At 40.8% G+C, this 15,015-nt stretch overlaps 1 protein-coding gene and 1 pseudogene across 6 annotated transcripts in view; one reads left to right on the forward strand and one right to left on the reverse strand.

The window, feature by feature from the left end:
• The window catches only part of LOC105481220 (ubiquitin specific peptidase 37), a 125,916-nt gene that overhangs the window by 90,434 nt on the left and 20,467 nt on the right, over positions 1 to 15,015 (reverse strand). For all 6 annotated transcript variants that reach the window (XM_071073383.1, XM_071073385.1, XM_071073381.1 and 3 more), the window contains 3 exons: positions 13,709 to 13,809; positions 10,808 to 10,986; positions 10,112 to 10,189 (listed from right to left, as the gene is read on the reverse strand). In XM_071073383.1, the coding sequence (XP_070929484.1) occupies positions 10,112 to 10,189; positions 10,808 to 10,986; positions 13,709 to 13,809 (358 nt within the window). The remainder of the gene's footprint in view (positions 1 to 10,111; positions 10,190 to 10,807; positions 10,987 to 13,708; positions 13,810 to 15,015) is intronic.
• LOC139357034 (roquin-2 pseudogene) lies at positions 4,993 to 5,762 on the forward strand (annotated as a pseudogene).

Genomic DNA, 15,015 nt, shown 5'->3' on the forward strand with positions numbered 1-15,015 from the left:
AGACAATGTGTAGAGTCACCCACAGGAGAGTTGCAGTCCAGACCTTGTAGAGCAAGACCATGCTGTCTGCAGCCAAAAATTATACCTCATCTGTAAAGTATGGCATATTACTCTTGGCATATTATTAAGCCCTGGAAGAGACAGAGCATCTGACTGATTGATGGTCATCAAGGGACTGTGCAACCAGAGCTAACTATCAGGAGCTGGGTGTTATCACACCCAAGAAGTCATAAGACCAGGAGAGTACAACAGCAATCTATCATAAAATGGAAGCAGGTATATTGGAATTGGGTCCAAGGAAGAAAGCAGAGATGACAAGAACATGCCTTAGGGGCATTTCCAATGTCAAGCTGAAACAAGGAGTAAACCTGGGCCTGATTAATGGATAGGTCATCTTGGTACATTGGTACAAACTGCAAATAAATTAATGCTGCACGATAGTCCCACTAAGGGACTGCCTTGAAAGATAGTGGTGAGGGGAAATCCTCCACTGTGCAGAGCTTTGAGACATGCATCTCATCATCTACTTTGTATGGAGAGAGAAGTGGGTCATGGACTCCTGGGTGGTGGCAAATGAGTTGGATGAATAGTCAGGGGCTCGGAACGAGCAAGCCTGGAAGATCAGAGAGAAATGATTTATGGAAGAGGTATATGGATAGACTTATGGGAGTATGGACAAAGAGTGATCTGTTTTACATGTTAATGCTCACTAGAGAACAACACTGAAGAGACACTAAACAATCAGCAGGATAACTTGTCCAGTGCATGTCAGCCAGCCTCTGTCCTTAGACATTCTGTTATTTCTACAAAGGGACCATGAATAATATGTCCAGTGCATGTCAGCCAGCTTGTGTCCTTAGACATTCTGTTATTTCCACAAAGGGACCTTGAATAATATAACAGCTATGGTGGCAGATAGAAGCTATAAAAAATGGGTTCCCCTTCACCAAGGTTTATCTACTGTGGCTGCTTAATGTCCAACTGGTTAACAGAAAAGACCGAGTCCCTGATCCAAGGGCATCCCTTGAGGAAACCAGTCATTTAGTAGCAAATTGATTATATCAGATTTTTTCCACACTAAAAAAGACAGCAATTAATCCTTATTGGGACTGACAATATTCTAGACAGAGTAGTTCCCCCTTGTCTTCAGGGTACATGTTCTAAGACCCACAATGAATATGATGACATTCACAGATAGTACTGAAACCACAGATAGTACTGAACTCAACTACCACCAACTGGAACAAATTCTGTTCCTGGCTTCCACCCACAAATTTAATGCTACTTTATTTTTTTATTTTTGAGACAGGGGCTTGCTCTGCTGCCCAGGTTGGAATACAGTGGTGTGATCTTGGCTCACAGCAACCTCTGCCTCCCAGGCTCAAGCGATCCTCCCACCTTAGCCTCCCAAGTAGCTGGGACTACAGGTACATGTCACCACACTTGGCTAATTTTTGTAGAGATGAGATCTTGCTATGTTGCCCAGGCTGGTCTTGAACTCGGACTCAAGCCATCCACCTGCCTTGGCCTCCCAAAGTGCTGGATTACAGGTATTAGCCACCGTGCCCGACCTGCCCTTTCCATTCTAACTAAGCAATTACCCTGTACTGTGGCTGCATTTTCGCAGTTTGAGGTGCAACACAAAAACTAACATACATTTTTTTTTCCTTCTTCACAATTCCATGGATAGAAGATTCATTCTTACCATAGATCTTCGCAACCACAGCAAAGGGGCACGGTGGCTCACACCCGTAATCCCAGCACTTTGGGAGGCTGAGGCAGGCAGATCACTTGAGCTCAGGAGTTTGAGACCAGCCTGAGCAACGTGGTGAAATCCCATTTCTACAAAAAATACAAAAATTAGCTAAGTGTGGTGGTGCATGCCTGTAGTCCCAGCTGCTTGGGAGGCTGAGGTGGAAGGATTGCCTGAGCCCGGGAGGCGGAGGTTGCAGTGAGCCAAGATTGTGTTGCTGCACTCCAGCCTGGGTAATAGCGCAAGATTGTCTCAAAAAAATAAAAAACCTGGCCAGGTGCAGTGGTTCATGGCTGTAATACCAGCACTTTGGGAGGCCAAGGTGGGCGGATCACGACGTCAGAAGTTCGAGACCAGCCTGGCTAACATGGTGAAACCCCATCCCTACTAAAAATACAAAAATTAGCTGGGCATGACGGCACGCACCTGTGATCCCAGCTACTCAGGAGGCTGGGGCAGGAGAATTGTGTGAAACCAGGAGGCAGAGGTTGCAGTGAGCTGAGATCACGCCACTGCACCTCAGCCTGGGTAACAGAGTGAGACTCTGTCTCAAAAAAAAAAAAAAAAAAGAAAAATCTTTTTTTTCTTTCTTTGTTGAGAGTTTTTACCTTTTCACTTAAAGGCACTTTACAGTTTCTCTTTGGCACATCCGAATTGCCAGCATCACTACTGTCGTGCTTTGGATAATTATTAAGTAATATAAGGGTTACTTAACATAAACACAGCAATAGTTTCACAGTTGGTCTGATAACCAAGATGGCTACTAAGTGTCTAATGGGCAGGTAGCATATACAGTGTGGAGCCACTAAACAAAGGAATGATTCACATCTCAGGCCAGATAGAATGGGAAAGCTCAAGGTTTCGTTGTGCTACTAAAAACAGTGCACCATTTAAAACCTATGTATTAGGGCCAGGTGCAGTAGTTTTCAACTATAATCCCAGCACTTTGGGAGGCCAGGGTAGGAGGATTATTTGAAGCCAGGAGTTCAAGACCAGCCTGGGCAACGCAGCAAGACTGCATCCCTACAAAAATAAAAATAGCCAAGACTAGCCAGGCATGGTGGCACATGCCTACAGCTCTATTTGGGAGGCTGAGGCTTGACTGCTTGAGCCCAGGAGTTGGAGGCTGTAGTAAGCTATGACCACACCAGTGTACTCCAGCCTGGGCTGCAGCAAGACCTTGTCTCAAAACCAAAACAAAACTTATGAATTATTTATTTCTGGAATTTTCCATTTAACATTTTTAGACCAAGGTTGACCATAGGTAACTGAAATCATAGAAAGTAAAATCATGCATAAGGGGGAACTACTATATACATTTGCCTATGCTGTCTACAGTGCCTTGACCAGCATTACTATCAAAGGACTCATAGGAGTATCTCATTCACTAACAAGAAAACTCACATAATACCTCAGAACGAGGATTCCACTTTGCAGAATAGGAGGTACAACAACAGCATATGACCAGAAGATTCACAGTTCCTACCACATACAGTACTACCCCAAAGCTGCTGGACTGATAAAGTGCGGCAATACCCTTTAAAAGTGCAGTATGCAGAGGATCTCATTAAGTATGGGGTGGCCTTCAAGATACCAACAAAATTATTCCATTTATAAAAAATACATGGGTCCAGCAACCAAGAAGTAGAAGCAGGAGTAGCCCCATTTGCCATTATTTTTCAGTAACTCACTTGGAGAATTTGTGCTTTCTGTCTCTCCAAATTAGATTTTGTGGGTCTTAGTTCCCAGAGGGGGTGCTTTTTAATCAAGAAAGACAGTTAAAGAACAATTAAACCTGAAGTTATGGCTGTTACCTAGTTATTTTGAACTCCTCATGCAGGCAGATTCACAGAAAAGGAAAGGAGTTACCACACTGGCAGGGGTAAATGACTATTATAAGGAAGAAGGGTTGCTGCTATATAATGAGGGCAGTGAGGAATTTATCTGGAATAAGGGGGATTCACTAGGGTGCCTTTTAATGCTCTCATGCTCAATGAGCATAGCTCTCATGTAATTATAATGGGCAATTACAACAACCACAGCCTGACAAGCATATGGTGACTAAAGGCTCAAATCCCTCAGATGAAGATCTCGGTAATGCCATTCAGTCAAACTATCAAGATGAGCAGAAGTGTTAATAGAGGAAGCATGGAATTGATGGTAGGAAGAGATGTCAATATGGGCCCTAAGATCACCTGCAGCAACACACTGTAGTTAATCCCACTAAGCCTCCTTTTGGAAGATTCTTCCCCGGAAGTGGGAAGCAACAATATGAAGAATCCATGACAAAATGGAATAAACTTAATACAAGACAGGATTCAACATAAACGGTACAAGCTAGGGGAAGGGGGAACTATAGTACCAACTCTTTTAGTGGACAACAGTGATGTCCCATCAGAGTCCCTAAGATCCTTTTTATCCTTTACACACCCCTAAACTGTGTATTTTCAATGTGGTTCACCAGTCAGCATCTGTAGTTCTTCAGAGGACTGCATTTGAACTACTTAAAACATTTTGCCCACCTGGACAGAGCCAGAGCAACTGGTAACCAAAGACGGTCCAGTATGAAAATATGAAAGCCCAGTCTCCCTGCCTCAAGCTGGGACAACCCAAGAGTTTCCCTGCTAGATCAAGATGAAGCCTGTTCTCTGTGGTACTTTTACCTGAGATCACACTCTTCCTTGGCTTCCTCTTCTTCTCTGGCCTGCTTCTCCCACTCTGTTATTTGTCTCCTCTATAGGCACTGCTTTAAATGTCATTTGCACAAGTATATTCATCTAGGTCAGCTTCTAAGGAGTGCAAACTTAAAAAAAATCTAGATGTGATGGTGTAAAAAGTATTAGTAACCCAGAACAAGGATCAGTAACCTAGTGCTTATCAGACAGACTTCTAATTGGAACAACTGGGACTTCCCAAAAGTGTAGTCAATGTACTAGACTGGCATGCACAACCACGTTCTGGTGTACCTCCCTGATGTGCAGAAACAAGAATGCTAATAAAGTAACCCTACATTTCTTAGTTAGTGTTCTGGATCAGATCGAAAATAAGGCAATTGAGGTCCGCCTCCGTGGTGAGGAGGAGGAGGAGAAGATGGAGGTGGAGGGAGAGGGAGGAGGAGGAGGAGGAGGCCTCGTCGCGGACAGCCAACGGGGCTGTCCCTGTAGCTCCCGATGGAGTTTGAGGTCATGAAATCTCCGCCAAGCTCTGCCTCGGCGAGACGAGGCGCCTCCGTCGCCCTTAGTGACCCCACCTGGGCCCCCTCAGCTTACAAAACACTACACAGCAAAATAATGATCTGCTAGACTGCTAACCCGAGCATCCAGCTTCCACAATGCCTGTGCAGGCAGCTCAATGGACAGAATTTCTGTCCTGTCCAATCTGCTATAATGAATTTGATGAGAATGTGCACAAACCCATCAGTTTAGGTTGTTCACACACTGTTTGCAAGACCTGCTTGAATAAACTTCATCGAAAAGCTTGTCCTTTTGACCAGACTGCCATCAACACAGATATTGATGTACTTCCTATCAACTTTGCACTTCTCCAGTTAGTTGGAGCCCAGGTACCAGATCATCAGTCAATTAAGTTAAGTAATCTAGGTAAGAATAAACACTATGAGGTTGCAAAGAAATGCGTTGAGGATTTGGCACTCTACTTAAAACCACGAAGTGGAGGTAAAGGTGTAGCTAGTTTGAACCAGAGTGCACTGAGCCATCCAATGCAAAGGAAACCGGTGACACTTGTAAACTGTCAACTGATGGAGGAAGAAGGTCGCGTAAGAGCCACAAAAGCAGCTCGTTTCCTCGGAGAAAGAACTGTAACATAACTGATATTACAACACCAGAACCCTCAGCAGTTGTCTGCCAATCTATGGGCCGCTGTCAGGGCTCGAGGATGCCAGTTTTTAGGGCCAGGTAAGATAGGTTACTATCTTACCTTTTTTATTAGCTATTGGGGCTTGAGGATCCTGAGACTCAACCCGTCTTTATATGTACAAATACTGATATAATTAAAGATAAATTTGTTTTTGTTGTTGTTAAAAAAAATAAAATAAAATAAGGCAATTACATGCAAGATCTGGAAAGTGTAAATAAGGTAGAAGCATTATTATTCCACTATTTTTGATGCTAAATATCACCTTGGTTTTTCTGTACAGGGTTTCCAATCTCGGAAGTGACAGCATGGTTCTAGAGATGACAGCTTTCATGATAGATTCCAATTCAGCTGTCAGCTTAATGATAGAATAGCTGGGAGCATCTTTGGTGATCTGGTTTGAGGCAAACCTCTCAAAATAATTCCTGAAAACTTAACTTAGAGCCTGTCTTTTCAACTATCCTAATGATTCTGTAAGCCATTTAATACTTACTGTGTACAAATACCTTTGTGCATAAACTCGCTAGAGTGAATTTTGTTCCCTTCAACTAGACCTTGAATATACAAAATTTGTTATTAAAAGTGGGGTGCTACCGTAACAAATCTAAAGTATGTAGCAGTGGCTTAGTAAGAGGGTAGGGAGGTAAGAATACCGATATTACAGATGAGAAAGGTGGTGACCATTTTATGCCTTAGTAAAATATTTGATAAATACGGTCATATTAACGTCTTGAAAGGCAGATCTCATACTCACTGAACCTATAGCTCTACAGTAAAAGAGTACAACAATTAAGGATACTGGTCTGTGTTAGTGCTTCTTTTTGCTTTCAACAAGGTCCTATTTGAGACATATAAATTTAGGCCAAAGCTAATCAGCTTGCAACCAGTGATGAAAAGAAACATAGCAGGCCGGGCACGGTGGCTCACGCCTGTAATCCCAGCACTTTGGGAGGCCGAGGCGGGCAGATCACGAGGTCAGGAGATCGAGACCATCCTGGCTAACACTGTGAAACCCCGTCTCTACTAAAAATACAAAAAAATTAGCTGGGCGTGGTGGCGGACGCCTGTAGTCCCAGCTACTTGGGAGGCTGAGGCAGGAGAATGGCGTGAACCCGGGAGGCGGAGCTTGCAGTGAGCAGAGATCACGCCACTGCACTCCAGCCTGGGAGACAGAGTGAGACTCTGTCTCAAAAAAAAAAAGAGGCCGGGCGCGGTGGCTCAAGCCTGTAATCCCAGCACTTTGGGAGGCCGAGGCGGGCGGATCACAAGGTCAGGAGATCGAGACCACAGTGAAACCCCGTCTCTACTGAAAATACAAAAAATTAGCCGGGCGCGGTGGCGGGCGCCTGTAGTCCCAGCTACTCAGGAGGCTGAGGCAGGAGAATGGCGGGAACCCGGGAGGCGGAGCTTGCAGTGAGCCGAGATCGCGCCACTGCACTCCAGCCTGGGTGAAAAAGTGAGACTCCGTCTCAAAAAAAAAAAAAAAAAAAAAAAAAAAAGAAACATAGCGGACAGGCATGATGGCTCATGACTATAATCCCAGCACCTTGGGAGGCAAAGGAGGGCAGATCACCTGAGGTCAGAAGTTCGAGACCAGCCTGGCCAACATGGTGAAACCCTGTCTCTACTAAAAATACAAAAATTAGCCAGGCATGGTGGTGCACGCCTGTAATCCCAGATACTTGGGAAGCTGAGGCAAAAGAATCACTTGAACCCAAGAGGCAGAGGTTGCAGTGAGCTGAGATGGCACCACTGCACTCTAGCCTGGGCGACAGCGCAAGACTCCGTCTCAAAAAAAAAAAAAAAAAAACAGGATGGGCAAGGTGGCTCGCACCTGTAATCCCAGCACTTTGGGAGCCTGAGGCAGGCAGATCACGAGGTCAGGAAATCAAGACCATTCTGGCTAACAAGGTGAAACCCTGTCTCTACTAAAAATACAAAAAAAAAAAAAAAAAATTAGCTGGGCGTGGTGGCGGGAGTCTGTAGTCCCAGCTACCTGGGAGGCTGAGGCAGGAGAATGGCGTGAATCCGGGAGGCAGAGCTTGCAGTGAGCCAAGATCATGCCACTGCATTCCAGCCTGGGCAACAGAGCAAGACTCCATCTCAAAAAAAAAAAAAACAAAAAGCAAAAACAAACAACAAAACAACATAGCTGTCTGTGCCAAGAGCCTAGAATCAAAATTGTCTGGTAATTGGAGACCATGGGATAAAAATATCCAATTGCTTTTGATTCTCAAACTGAGGCAATGGTAAGAGTTAACTAGACAGTCAGTTTTGTGAGAAAATAACTTTGATATTAACATTAGCAGAAGCTGGGTAAGGGGTATACAGGAACATTCTATGTTATCTTTGTGACTTTCCTGCAAATTAAATTATTTCAAAATTTAAAAGTATGTTAAAACAAAACATGCCGGTGCAATGGCTCATGCCTGTAATCCCAGCACTTTAGGAGGTCGAGGTGGGCAGATCACTTGAGGTCAGGAGTTCCAGACCGGCCTGGCCAACATGGTGAAACCCTGTCTCTACTAAAAATACAAAAATTAGCTGGGCATGGTGGCGCCTGTTTGTAGTCCAAGCTACATGGGAGGCTGAGCCAGGAGAATTGCTTGAACCTGGGAGGCAGAGGTTGCAGTGAGCCGACATCGTGCCACTGCACTCCAGCTTGGGCAGCAGAACAACTCTCCGTTTCAAAAAAAAAAAAAAAATTAAAAAACATATACATATATTGGCCCCAATTCTTTCTCAAGCCTGCTTCTTTTATCTTTAAAGAATCTTTAAACTTGGATGAAGCAGGCTATAAAAGCTATATGGCCTTGATGAAAAATACAGTCTTCAAAATCTATTTTGGTGGTGGCCTTTAAAGAAAACAAACAAGGAAAACCTGCCAGAGGGTAAAGCCAGGGGTCACATGGAGTACAATGGGCAAGGTGGTTTCTCCCAGACAACGGAATCAGACTGCTAGATGGGCTAACCAGGAACTTATTCCATCGCTTTCACTGTCCTCACAATTTCTACCTCGCAAGATTTTATCACTGCTATAGTCCCAAGACCCCTGCAGTTTCCTATTCTTGTCTATTTTAAACAGAAATTTTTATTGTGATTATTCTGTTCCTACTCCAGCAATGTATAATGATGTGTGCATGAGGTCTGGAGCGGGGAATGCAAATTAACTTGCCTTTTAGTTTTTAGGTATTAGACCATGAGGGGCATGGTCCAAGGGACATTTGGACCTTAGAGAGAAGACTGCACCCAGAGAGAAGGATCACCCAAAGATCCTAGACTCTGAGCTGGATACAATGTTCTCATGAGATTTGGCGTTCTTCTCCATTTGGATAAAGGAAAGGGTGTTCTATGTATGGAAGAACAGTGAACTGGGTTATTTCAGTGGCCGTAGGGGCAAACTAAGGCAGACTATTAGTTGTATTAGTTGTCCCTAAATAACCACTGTACCCTTTTGCCACAACAGTTGGAACACAGGCATATTTCTCAGACCTTTTCATAACCTGATATAACCATGTGATTAAGTTCTGGCCAATGTGATATGCACAAAAGTGGTATATGCAATTTCCAGCCTAAGGAAAACGGTATGCCCTCCCTTTGCTTTCTTCCACTAATAGAAATGGAGACATGAAAGTAGAGACTGAAGTGGCTACTTCAGTCCACAAAATGGAGGCTGCTTATTAAGGATGGCAGATCAATAAGACAGAAAGAATCTGGGTCCATGGTGATTATAGTTTCAGATACCAGTCCTACTACCTACTCAGACTTTTACATATATTACAGCAGCAAATCAATTAATACATGAAGTTTATTTGGCTTTTTCCCAACTCCTTTCTGGTGACCCCTTGACCTCAAGTACTAATTAACTATCTACCAACTGATTCTGTTAAGGTATTAATTGAGATTTTAACTGATAACTGTGTAATTAGTTTTCTCCCCTAGAAGACAAAAAAAAACAAAACCTCACAAAATGAGGATGATTATTATGAGTTGGTGAGCACCCTGGGTTGATCTATTCCCTTTTGTTCAACGGAGAAAACACCTCTGAAAGATTAATGCTACTTGCCCAGAACACATAGGCTCAAATCCTTTAACCTCTAGGCTGACGTTTTACATGAGTAAAGTAAAAAAGTAAATTTTTTTTTAAATTAAGCATAAAGAAGACAAGAAGGGGTTCACACTAAAACAGCAGCCAGCAAGAAACATCTGTTTAGAGTTCTTCAGTTCTATTCTCCCACTAAGTACTGCAGATTTAAAAAAAAGGCAGGATAAGAGAAATGCAATGAAATGATCAAAGCAATGGCAATGGCTAATTTCCCTCTCTATTGAGCCACAGTCTACTGTCACCAAACCACTTTAAATTCTGCTCTTCCATCTTTGGAATTCTGATAAATTAAAACCATTTCCCCAATCTTCCCCAGGGGTTACAAATACCAGTCTAAGAAATACTGCTCTAACACTATAAAGGCCCTTAGATTAACTTACGATGATGAATCATTTTCCTTAGGGTAATCTTCATTCAATTCTGAGCCAGTTGATATCATTCTTTTCCTCTTTTCAGTACTACAGAGAACAAAGAAAAGGTTACTTTTAAAAAGCCATAATTCATATCACAAAAATTCATAAACCAACATACTTAAGGACAGGAAATGGGACTACTATTATTTAATTCTCTAAACCATTTTTTTTTTTTTTCCAGACAGTCTCACTCTGTCACCCCAGTCTGGAATGTAGTGACGCGATCTTGGCTCACTGCAACCTCTGCCTCTCAGGTTCGAGTGATTCTCCTGCCTCGGCCTCCTGAATAGCTGGGACTATAGGCGTGTGCCACCACGCTGGGTTAATTTTTTGTGTTTTTAGTAAACAAGGGTTTTCACTATGTTAGCCAGGATGGTCTCAATCTCCTGACCTCATGTTTGGCCTGCCTCAGTCTCCCAAAGTGTTGGGATTACAGGCGTGAGCTATCACACCTGGCCCATATTTAAATTTATATGCTGTATATTTTCATGCTCAATAAGTGCCAGTGACATAAACTACATTGACAAACACTTGTAATCACTACATCTACCAAAAATGTACTCTGTACTTTATTTCCCCTCAAATTACTGGTATTTCTAAAAGGCCTAAAAGACATTTACAAACAGATACAGCTAATGAGTAAGAAAAAAAAGTCTCTCCTACCGATTTTCTAGCAATCCTGATCTAAGAGGTGTTGATGCAGATGTCAAAGAAGGAATCGTCCGAGTAACAGCTATTCCACTTCCTGCTACAGTCTTAATCGATCCTCTACCTGGATTACCAAGAACTTTTCGAAATGGAATATCATCTTTAGTTTCCAAACTTCCTCTTTTCGCAGAAGCCTGTAAAAATAAAGTTTGAGATAGTTAAATCTTCAAATTAACTGAAATACTTTTAGAACAGTGATTCTCCAATGGCAAGGTTTAAAAAATACAAATGGAGCCAGGTGCAGTGGCTCATGCCTGTAATCCCAGAAGGCCAAGGCAGGAGAGTCACTTGAGCTCCACAATTCGAGGTTATAGTGAGCTATGACTGTACCACTGCAATCTAGCCTAGGCAACAGAGCAAGACCCTATCTCTACAAAAAGGAAAACATACAAATGGAGATATATCTCTAGCGATTCTATTCCAGTTGGTCTGGGGTAAGGTTCATTCATCAGTTTTTTTTTTGTTGTTGTTTTTTGTTGTTGTTGTTTTTTAAAGCACTCAGGTGATTCTAATGTACAGTCAGTGTGAAAAACTGAGCTTGACACTTATTTTCCTATGGCTTTCTTATAAACTTAAAAACTCCACAGCACACCTGGAGAGGAGGCAAGAACACTACTTTGAATTACTAACAAAAAATAAAAATAAAAAAGACACACAAAGACATGGCTCTAGTGATCAGCATGAGAACTGATCTTTGGAGGAAAAAAATATCCAATTATGATTATGACACGTTAAGAAAAAGTGACAGTGACATTTGGTTGCCACAACTTAAATGCTAACAAAATAGTCATATGACTCTTGAGGGGGTTCTAGTTTGGAGGAATGAAACATATGATAGGGAGAGGGAAGGTGACAGAGTTCACTGTGAGGATGAGTCAAAGAGTCTACCCTTAAGACACAGCAAGAACACTCAAAGAGAATATGGCAATGTAAGCATTAGTTGGGAAATAGAGCTTTACATGAACACTCTGCCAGTTAAGTTTTATATCTCTACATTAAGAGCTATGTGATTTTTCTATGGAAGTTATGTCCCATTACTTTTGTTTTACAGAATTACAATCTTAGGATAGGAAATTTTAAAACTTCTAAGGTCATCCGAATGAATACTTTAAAAAGTTAAATTTATTTTCAAATGAGTGACACATTCTCAAGGTTCACAAATCAAAGTAATATTAAAAGCCACAGACCAATGGTAAGTCTCACTATCCCCATCCATCACTCAGTTCTTCCACTTCTCCTTTTCCCACTAATTCTTCCCTTGTTCTGTTATGCAAATACAAATCAATATTTTACTTTTTGTTATACAAACAGTAGCATACTACATGTCCACTGTTTTGCAACTTTTTCAGAATTTTGAACATCATCCCATCCCATAATAACATATGTATATATATAACACATATATATTTAAGATAGAATCTTACTCTGTCACCCAGGCTGGAGTGCAGTGGCACAATCACTGCTTCCTGCAGCCTCAACTTCCCAGGCTCAGGTGATTCTCCCACCCCAGTCTTCGAAGTAGCTGGGACTACAGGTACACACCACCATGCCCAGCTAATTTATGTATTTTCTGTAGAGACAGGGTTTCATGTGTTGCCCAGGCTGGTCTCAAACTCCTGGGCTCAAGGAATCAGCCCACCTCAGCCTCCCAAAGTACTGGGATTATAGGAGTGAGCCACCACGCCTGGCCGCATAGTAAGAAATATTTTACATCAAAACCTATTATATATATATGTATAAATAAACCAAAATAAAACTTTGAAAAATCAGTATTTATCCTTAATATGTACAATATGCTCTATTATTTTCTATTCTACTTTTTAAATTTAATTAGTCATGACCCACAAAATTGAATTTATGACTTCACTAATGAGAATTATTACTTGTGAAACCATAAATACTTGCTTCTGCTATATGTGTTAACACTTATGCATTTAAATAATATTTCAACAATTTAAATTCCTACCAAGGAATGTATGAATCTCAAAATAATTATGCTCAATGAGGGAAGCCAGACCCTGCCCTCCCAATATTACACATTCATTCCATTTATATAAAACTCCAGAAATTACAACCTAATCTACAGTGGGAAAAAACATAACAGTGGTTGCTTCTGGATAGGGATCAGAGGGAAGGATTACTAAGGACAATAAGAAAACTCAAGAGTTATGGTTATGTTCACTATGTTGATTATGATGATGATTTTAAGGATATATGTAAGTCAAAATATATCAAATTGTACTTTAAATATATACAACTTACTGCATGTCAATTATATCTCAATAAAAATGTCCCCCCAAAAATCTAACCTATAAAAAGAACCCGACAAAAATGAAATCTTATTCACTGCTTAGTCCAATAAATGGACTAAGTGATCACCTCTTTGCATAGCCAAAGAGAATTCATAAATTTACTTACAAAAGAGCTTCAAAGATCTCTTACTCTATGGTTTGGGTTTGCTAAAATGATACATTTCAGGTATGCAGAAATACCCTTGATAGTCTATGACTATCTTTTTTTTCTTTTTTTTTAGATGGAGTCTTGCTCTGTTGCCCAGGCTGGAGTGAGATGGCACGAGCTCAGCTCACTGCAACCTCCGCCTCCTGGATTCAAGCAATTCTCCTGCCTCAGCCTCCTGAGTAGGTAGAATTACAGGTATGTGCCACCACACCTGGCTAATTTTTGTATTTTTAGTAGAGACGGGGTTTCACCGTGTTGGCCAGGCTGGTCTCAAACTCCTGACCTCAAGTGATCCACCCACCTTGGCCTCCCAAGTGCTGGGATTACAGGCATGAGCCACCGTGCCTGGCCAACTATCATTTTTTCAAAATGCTAAAAAGATTCAAATGAACATACCTGATTGTCTGAGTAAGAAAGTTGCCTGCTGGTTTCCTTCTGTGAGGTCCTGCTGCCCAGAATGGCTCCAAAACTACCAGACCCCTGAGAAGGTTTCATGGCTGGTGACCAAAAATAAAAATTTTTTTAAATCCCCAAATCACTCACTTTAACAAAAAGATTTATCATTTTTATATAATATTGAAGAAATAGAAGAAACAGCAGGAAAAAAAGAAAACAAATCAAAGTGCCTATCAACCAATTCTTTCTGACAGAATATACATCTTATATAGAAACTAAAATTTAGAGCTAGAATCTGAAGCAAAAAAATTAAATAACACACACACCTGAAAACATTTAATAGGATAAAATTTACAAAGCAAAAAAAAAAGCTAGAATAAACATTTGGTAATTACATTAATAACACTATGGAAAAGTCATTGTGTACTGACAACATGAACACTGACACTGGATGTCAGAAACAGTGACAGGTGTATCTCTGATAACATATACTCCAAAACATTCTCTACAAGTAAGTTTATCCAGCAGAATAAATGGCTTCTATTCTGAAGAAACTAATGGTAGTTCAAAGAACATTCGAGGTATTGTATAAATATGAATTTACATATACTTTTTAAAATTTTATATTTTAATTTGGTTAGCCAATTTCCAACTGATGACCATTTGAAATGTTTTAATTTTTCAAAGTTGCAAACAATGCTTAACATCCTTTCACAAATATTTTTGTGGGATAAACTCCTTATAATAAGAATTACTGAGAGAACATACAATTTTAAACTAAACCGACATCATTACATCATTACATAGTCCTCAAACCAAACCAAACCAAACCAAACCAAAACAAAAACCTCTATGCTCCTACCAAGTATATGAGAGTATCTTGCTTCCCCTCACACTGCTACCAATGTGGTAGTAGGAATTTGAGTCTGGTGAAGTTGAGAATTTTTTCATGTCTAAGGGCCATCTGTTTTGCTTCCTGAATTCTCTATTTGCAGTTTTTGTCAATTTCTCTACTTTTTTTTTTATTGATTTGCAAAATAAGTCTTTGTATAATATATTAGTAATATTAACTTTGTCACTCTGGCTACGATTTTCTTCATTTGTCTTTTGTTCCTTGCTAGAGACTGTCTAATTTTTTAACACAAGTTTTCAATCTTTTTCCTTTATTAATTCTAGTTTTTATGTAATACCCGAAAATTCTTTTCCATCCAGAGATTACGATGAAAGTATTTTTTACAATACTTTTTTTACATTCAAATCTTTGGTCACTGTGAATAAAAGGAGATAATAAGGATCCAAGTGTATTA

Source organism: Macaca nemestrina, chromosome 11 (genome assembly GCF_043159975.1).
Source record: "Macaca nemestrina isolate mMacNem1 chromosome 11, mMacNem.hap1, whole genome shotgun sequence".
Classification (NCBI taxonomy): domain Eukaryota; kingdom Metazoa; phylum Chordata; class Mammalia; order Primates; family Cercopithecidae; genus Macaca; species Macaca nemestrina.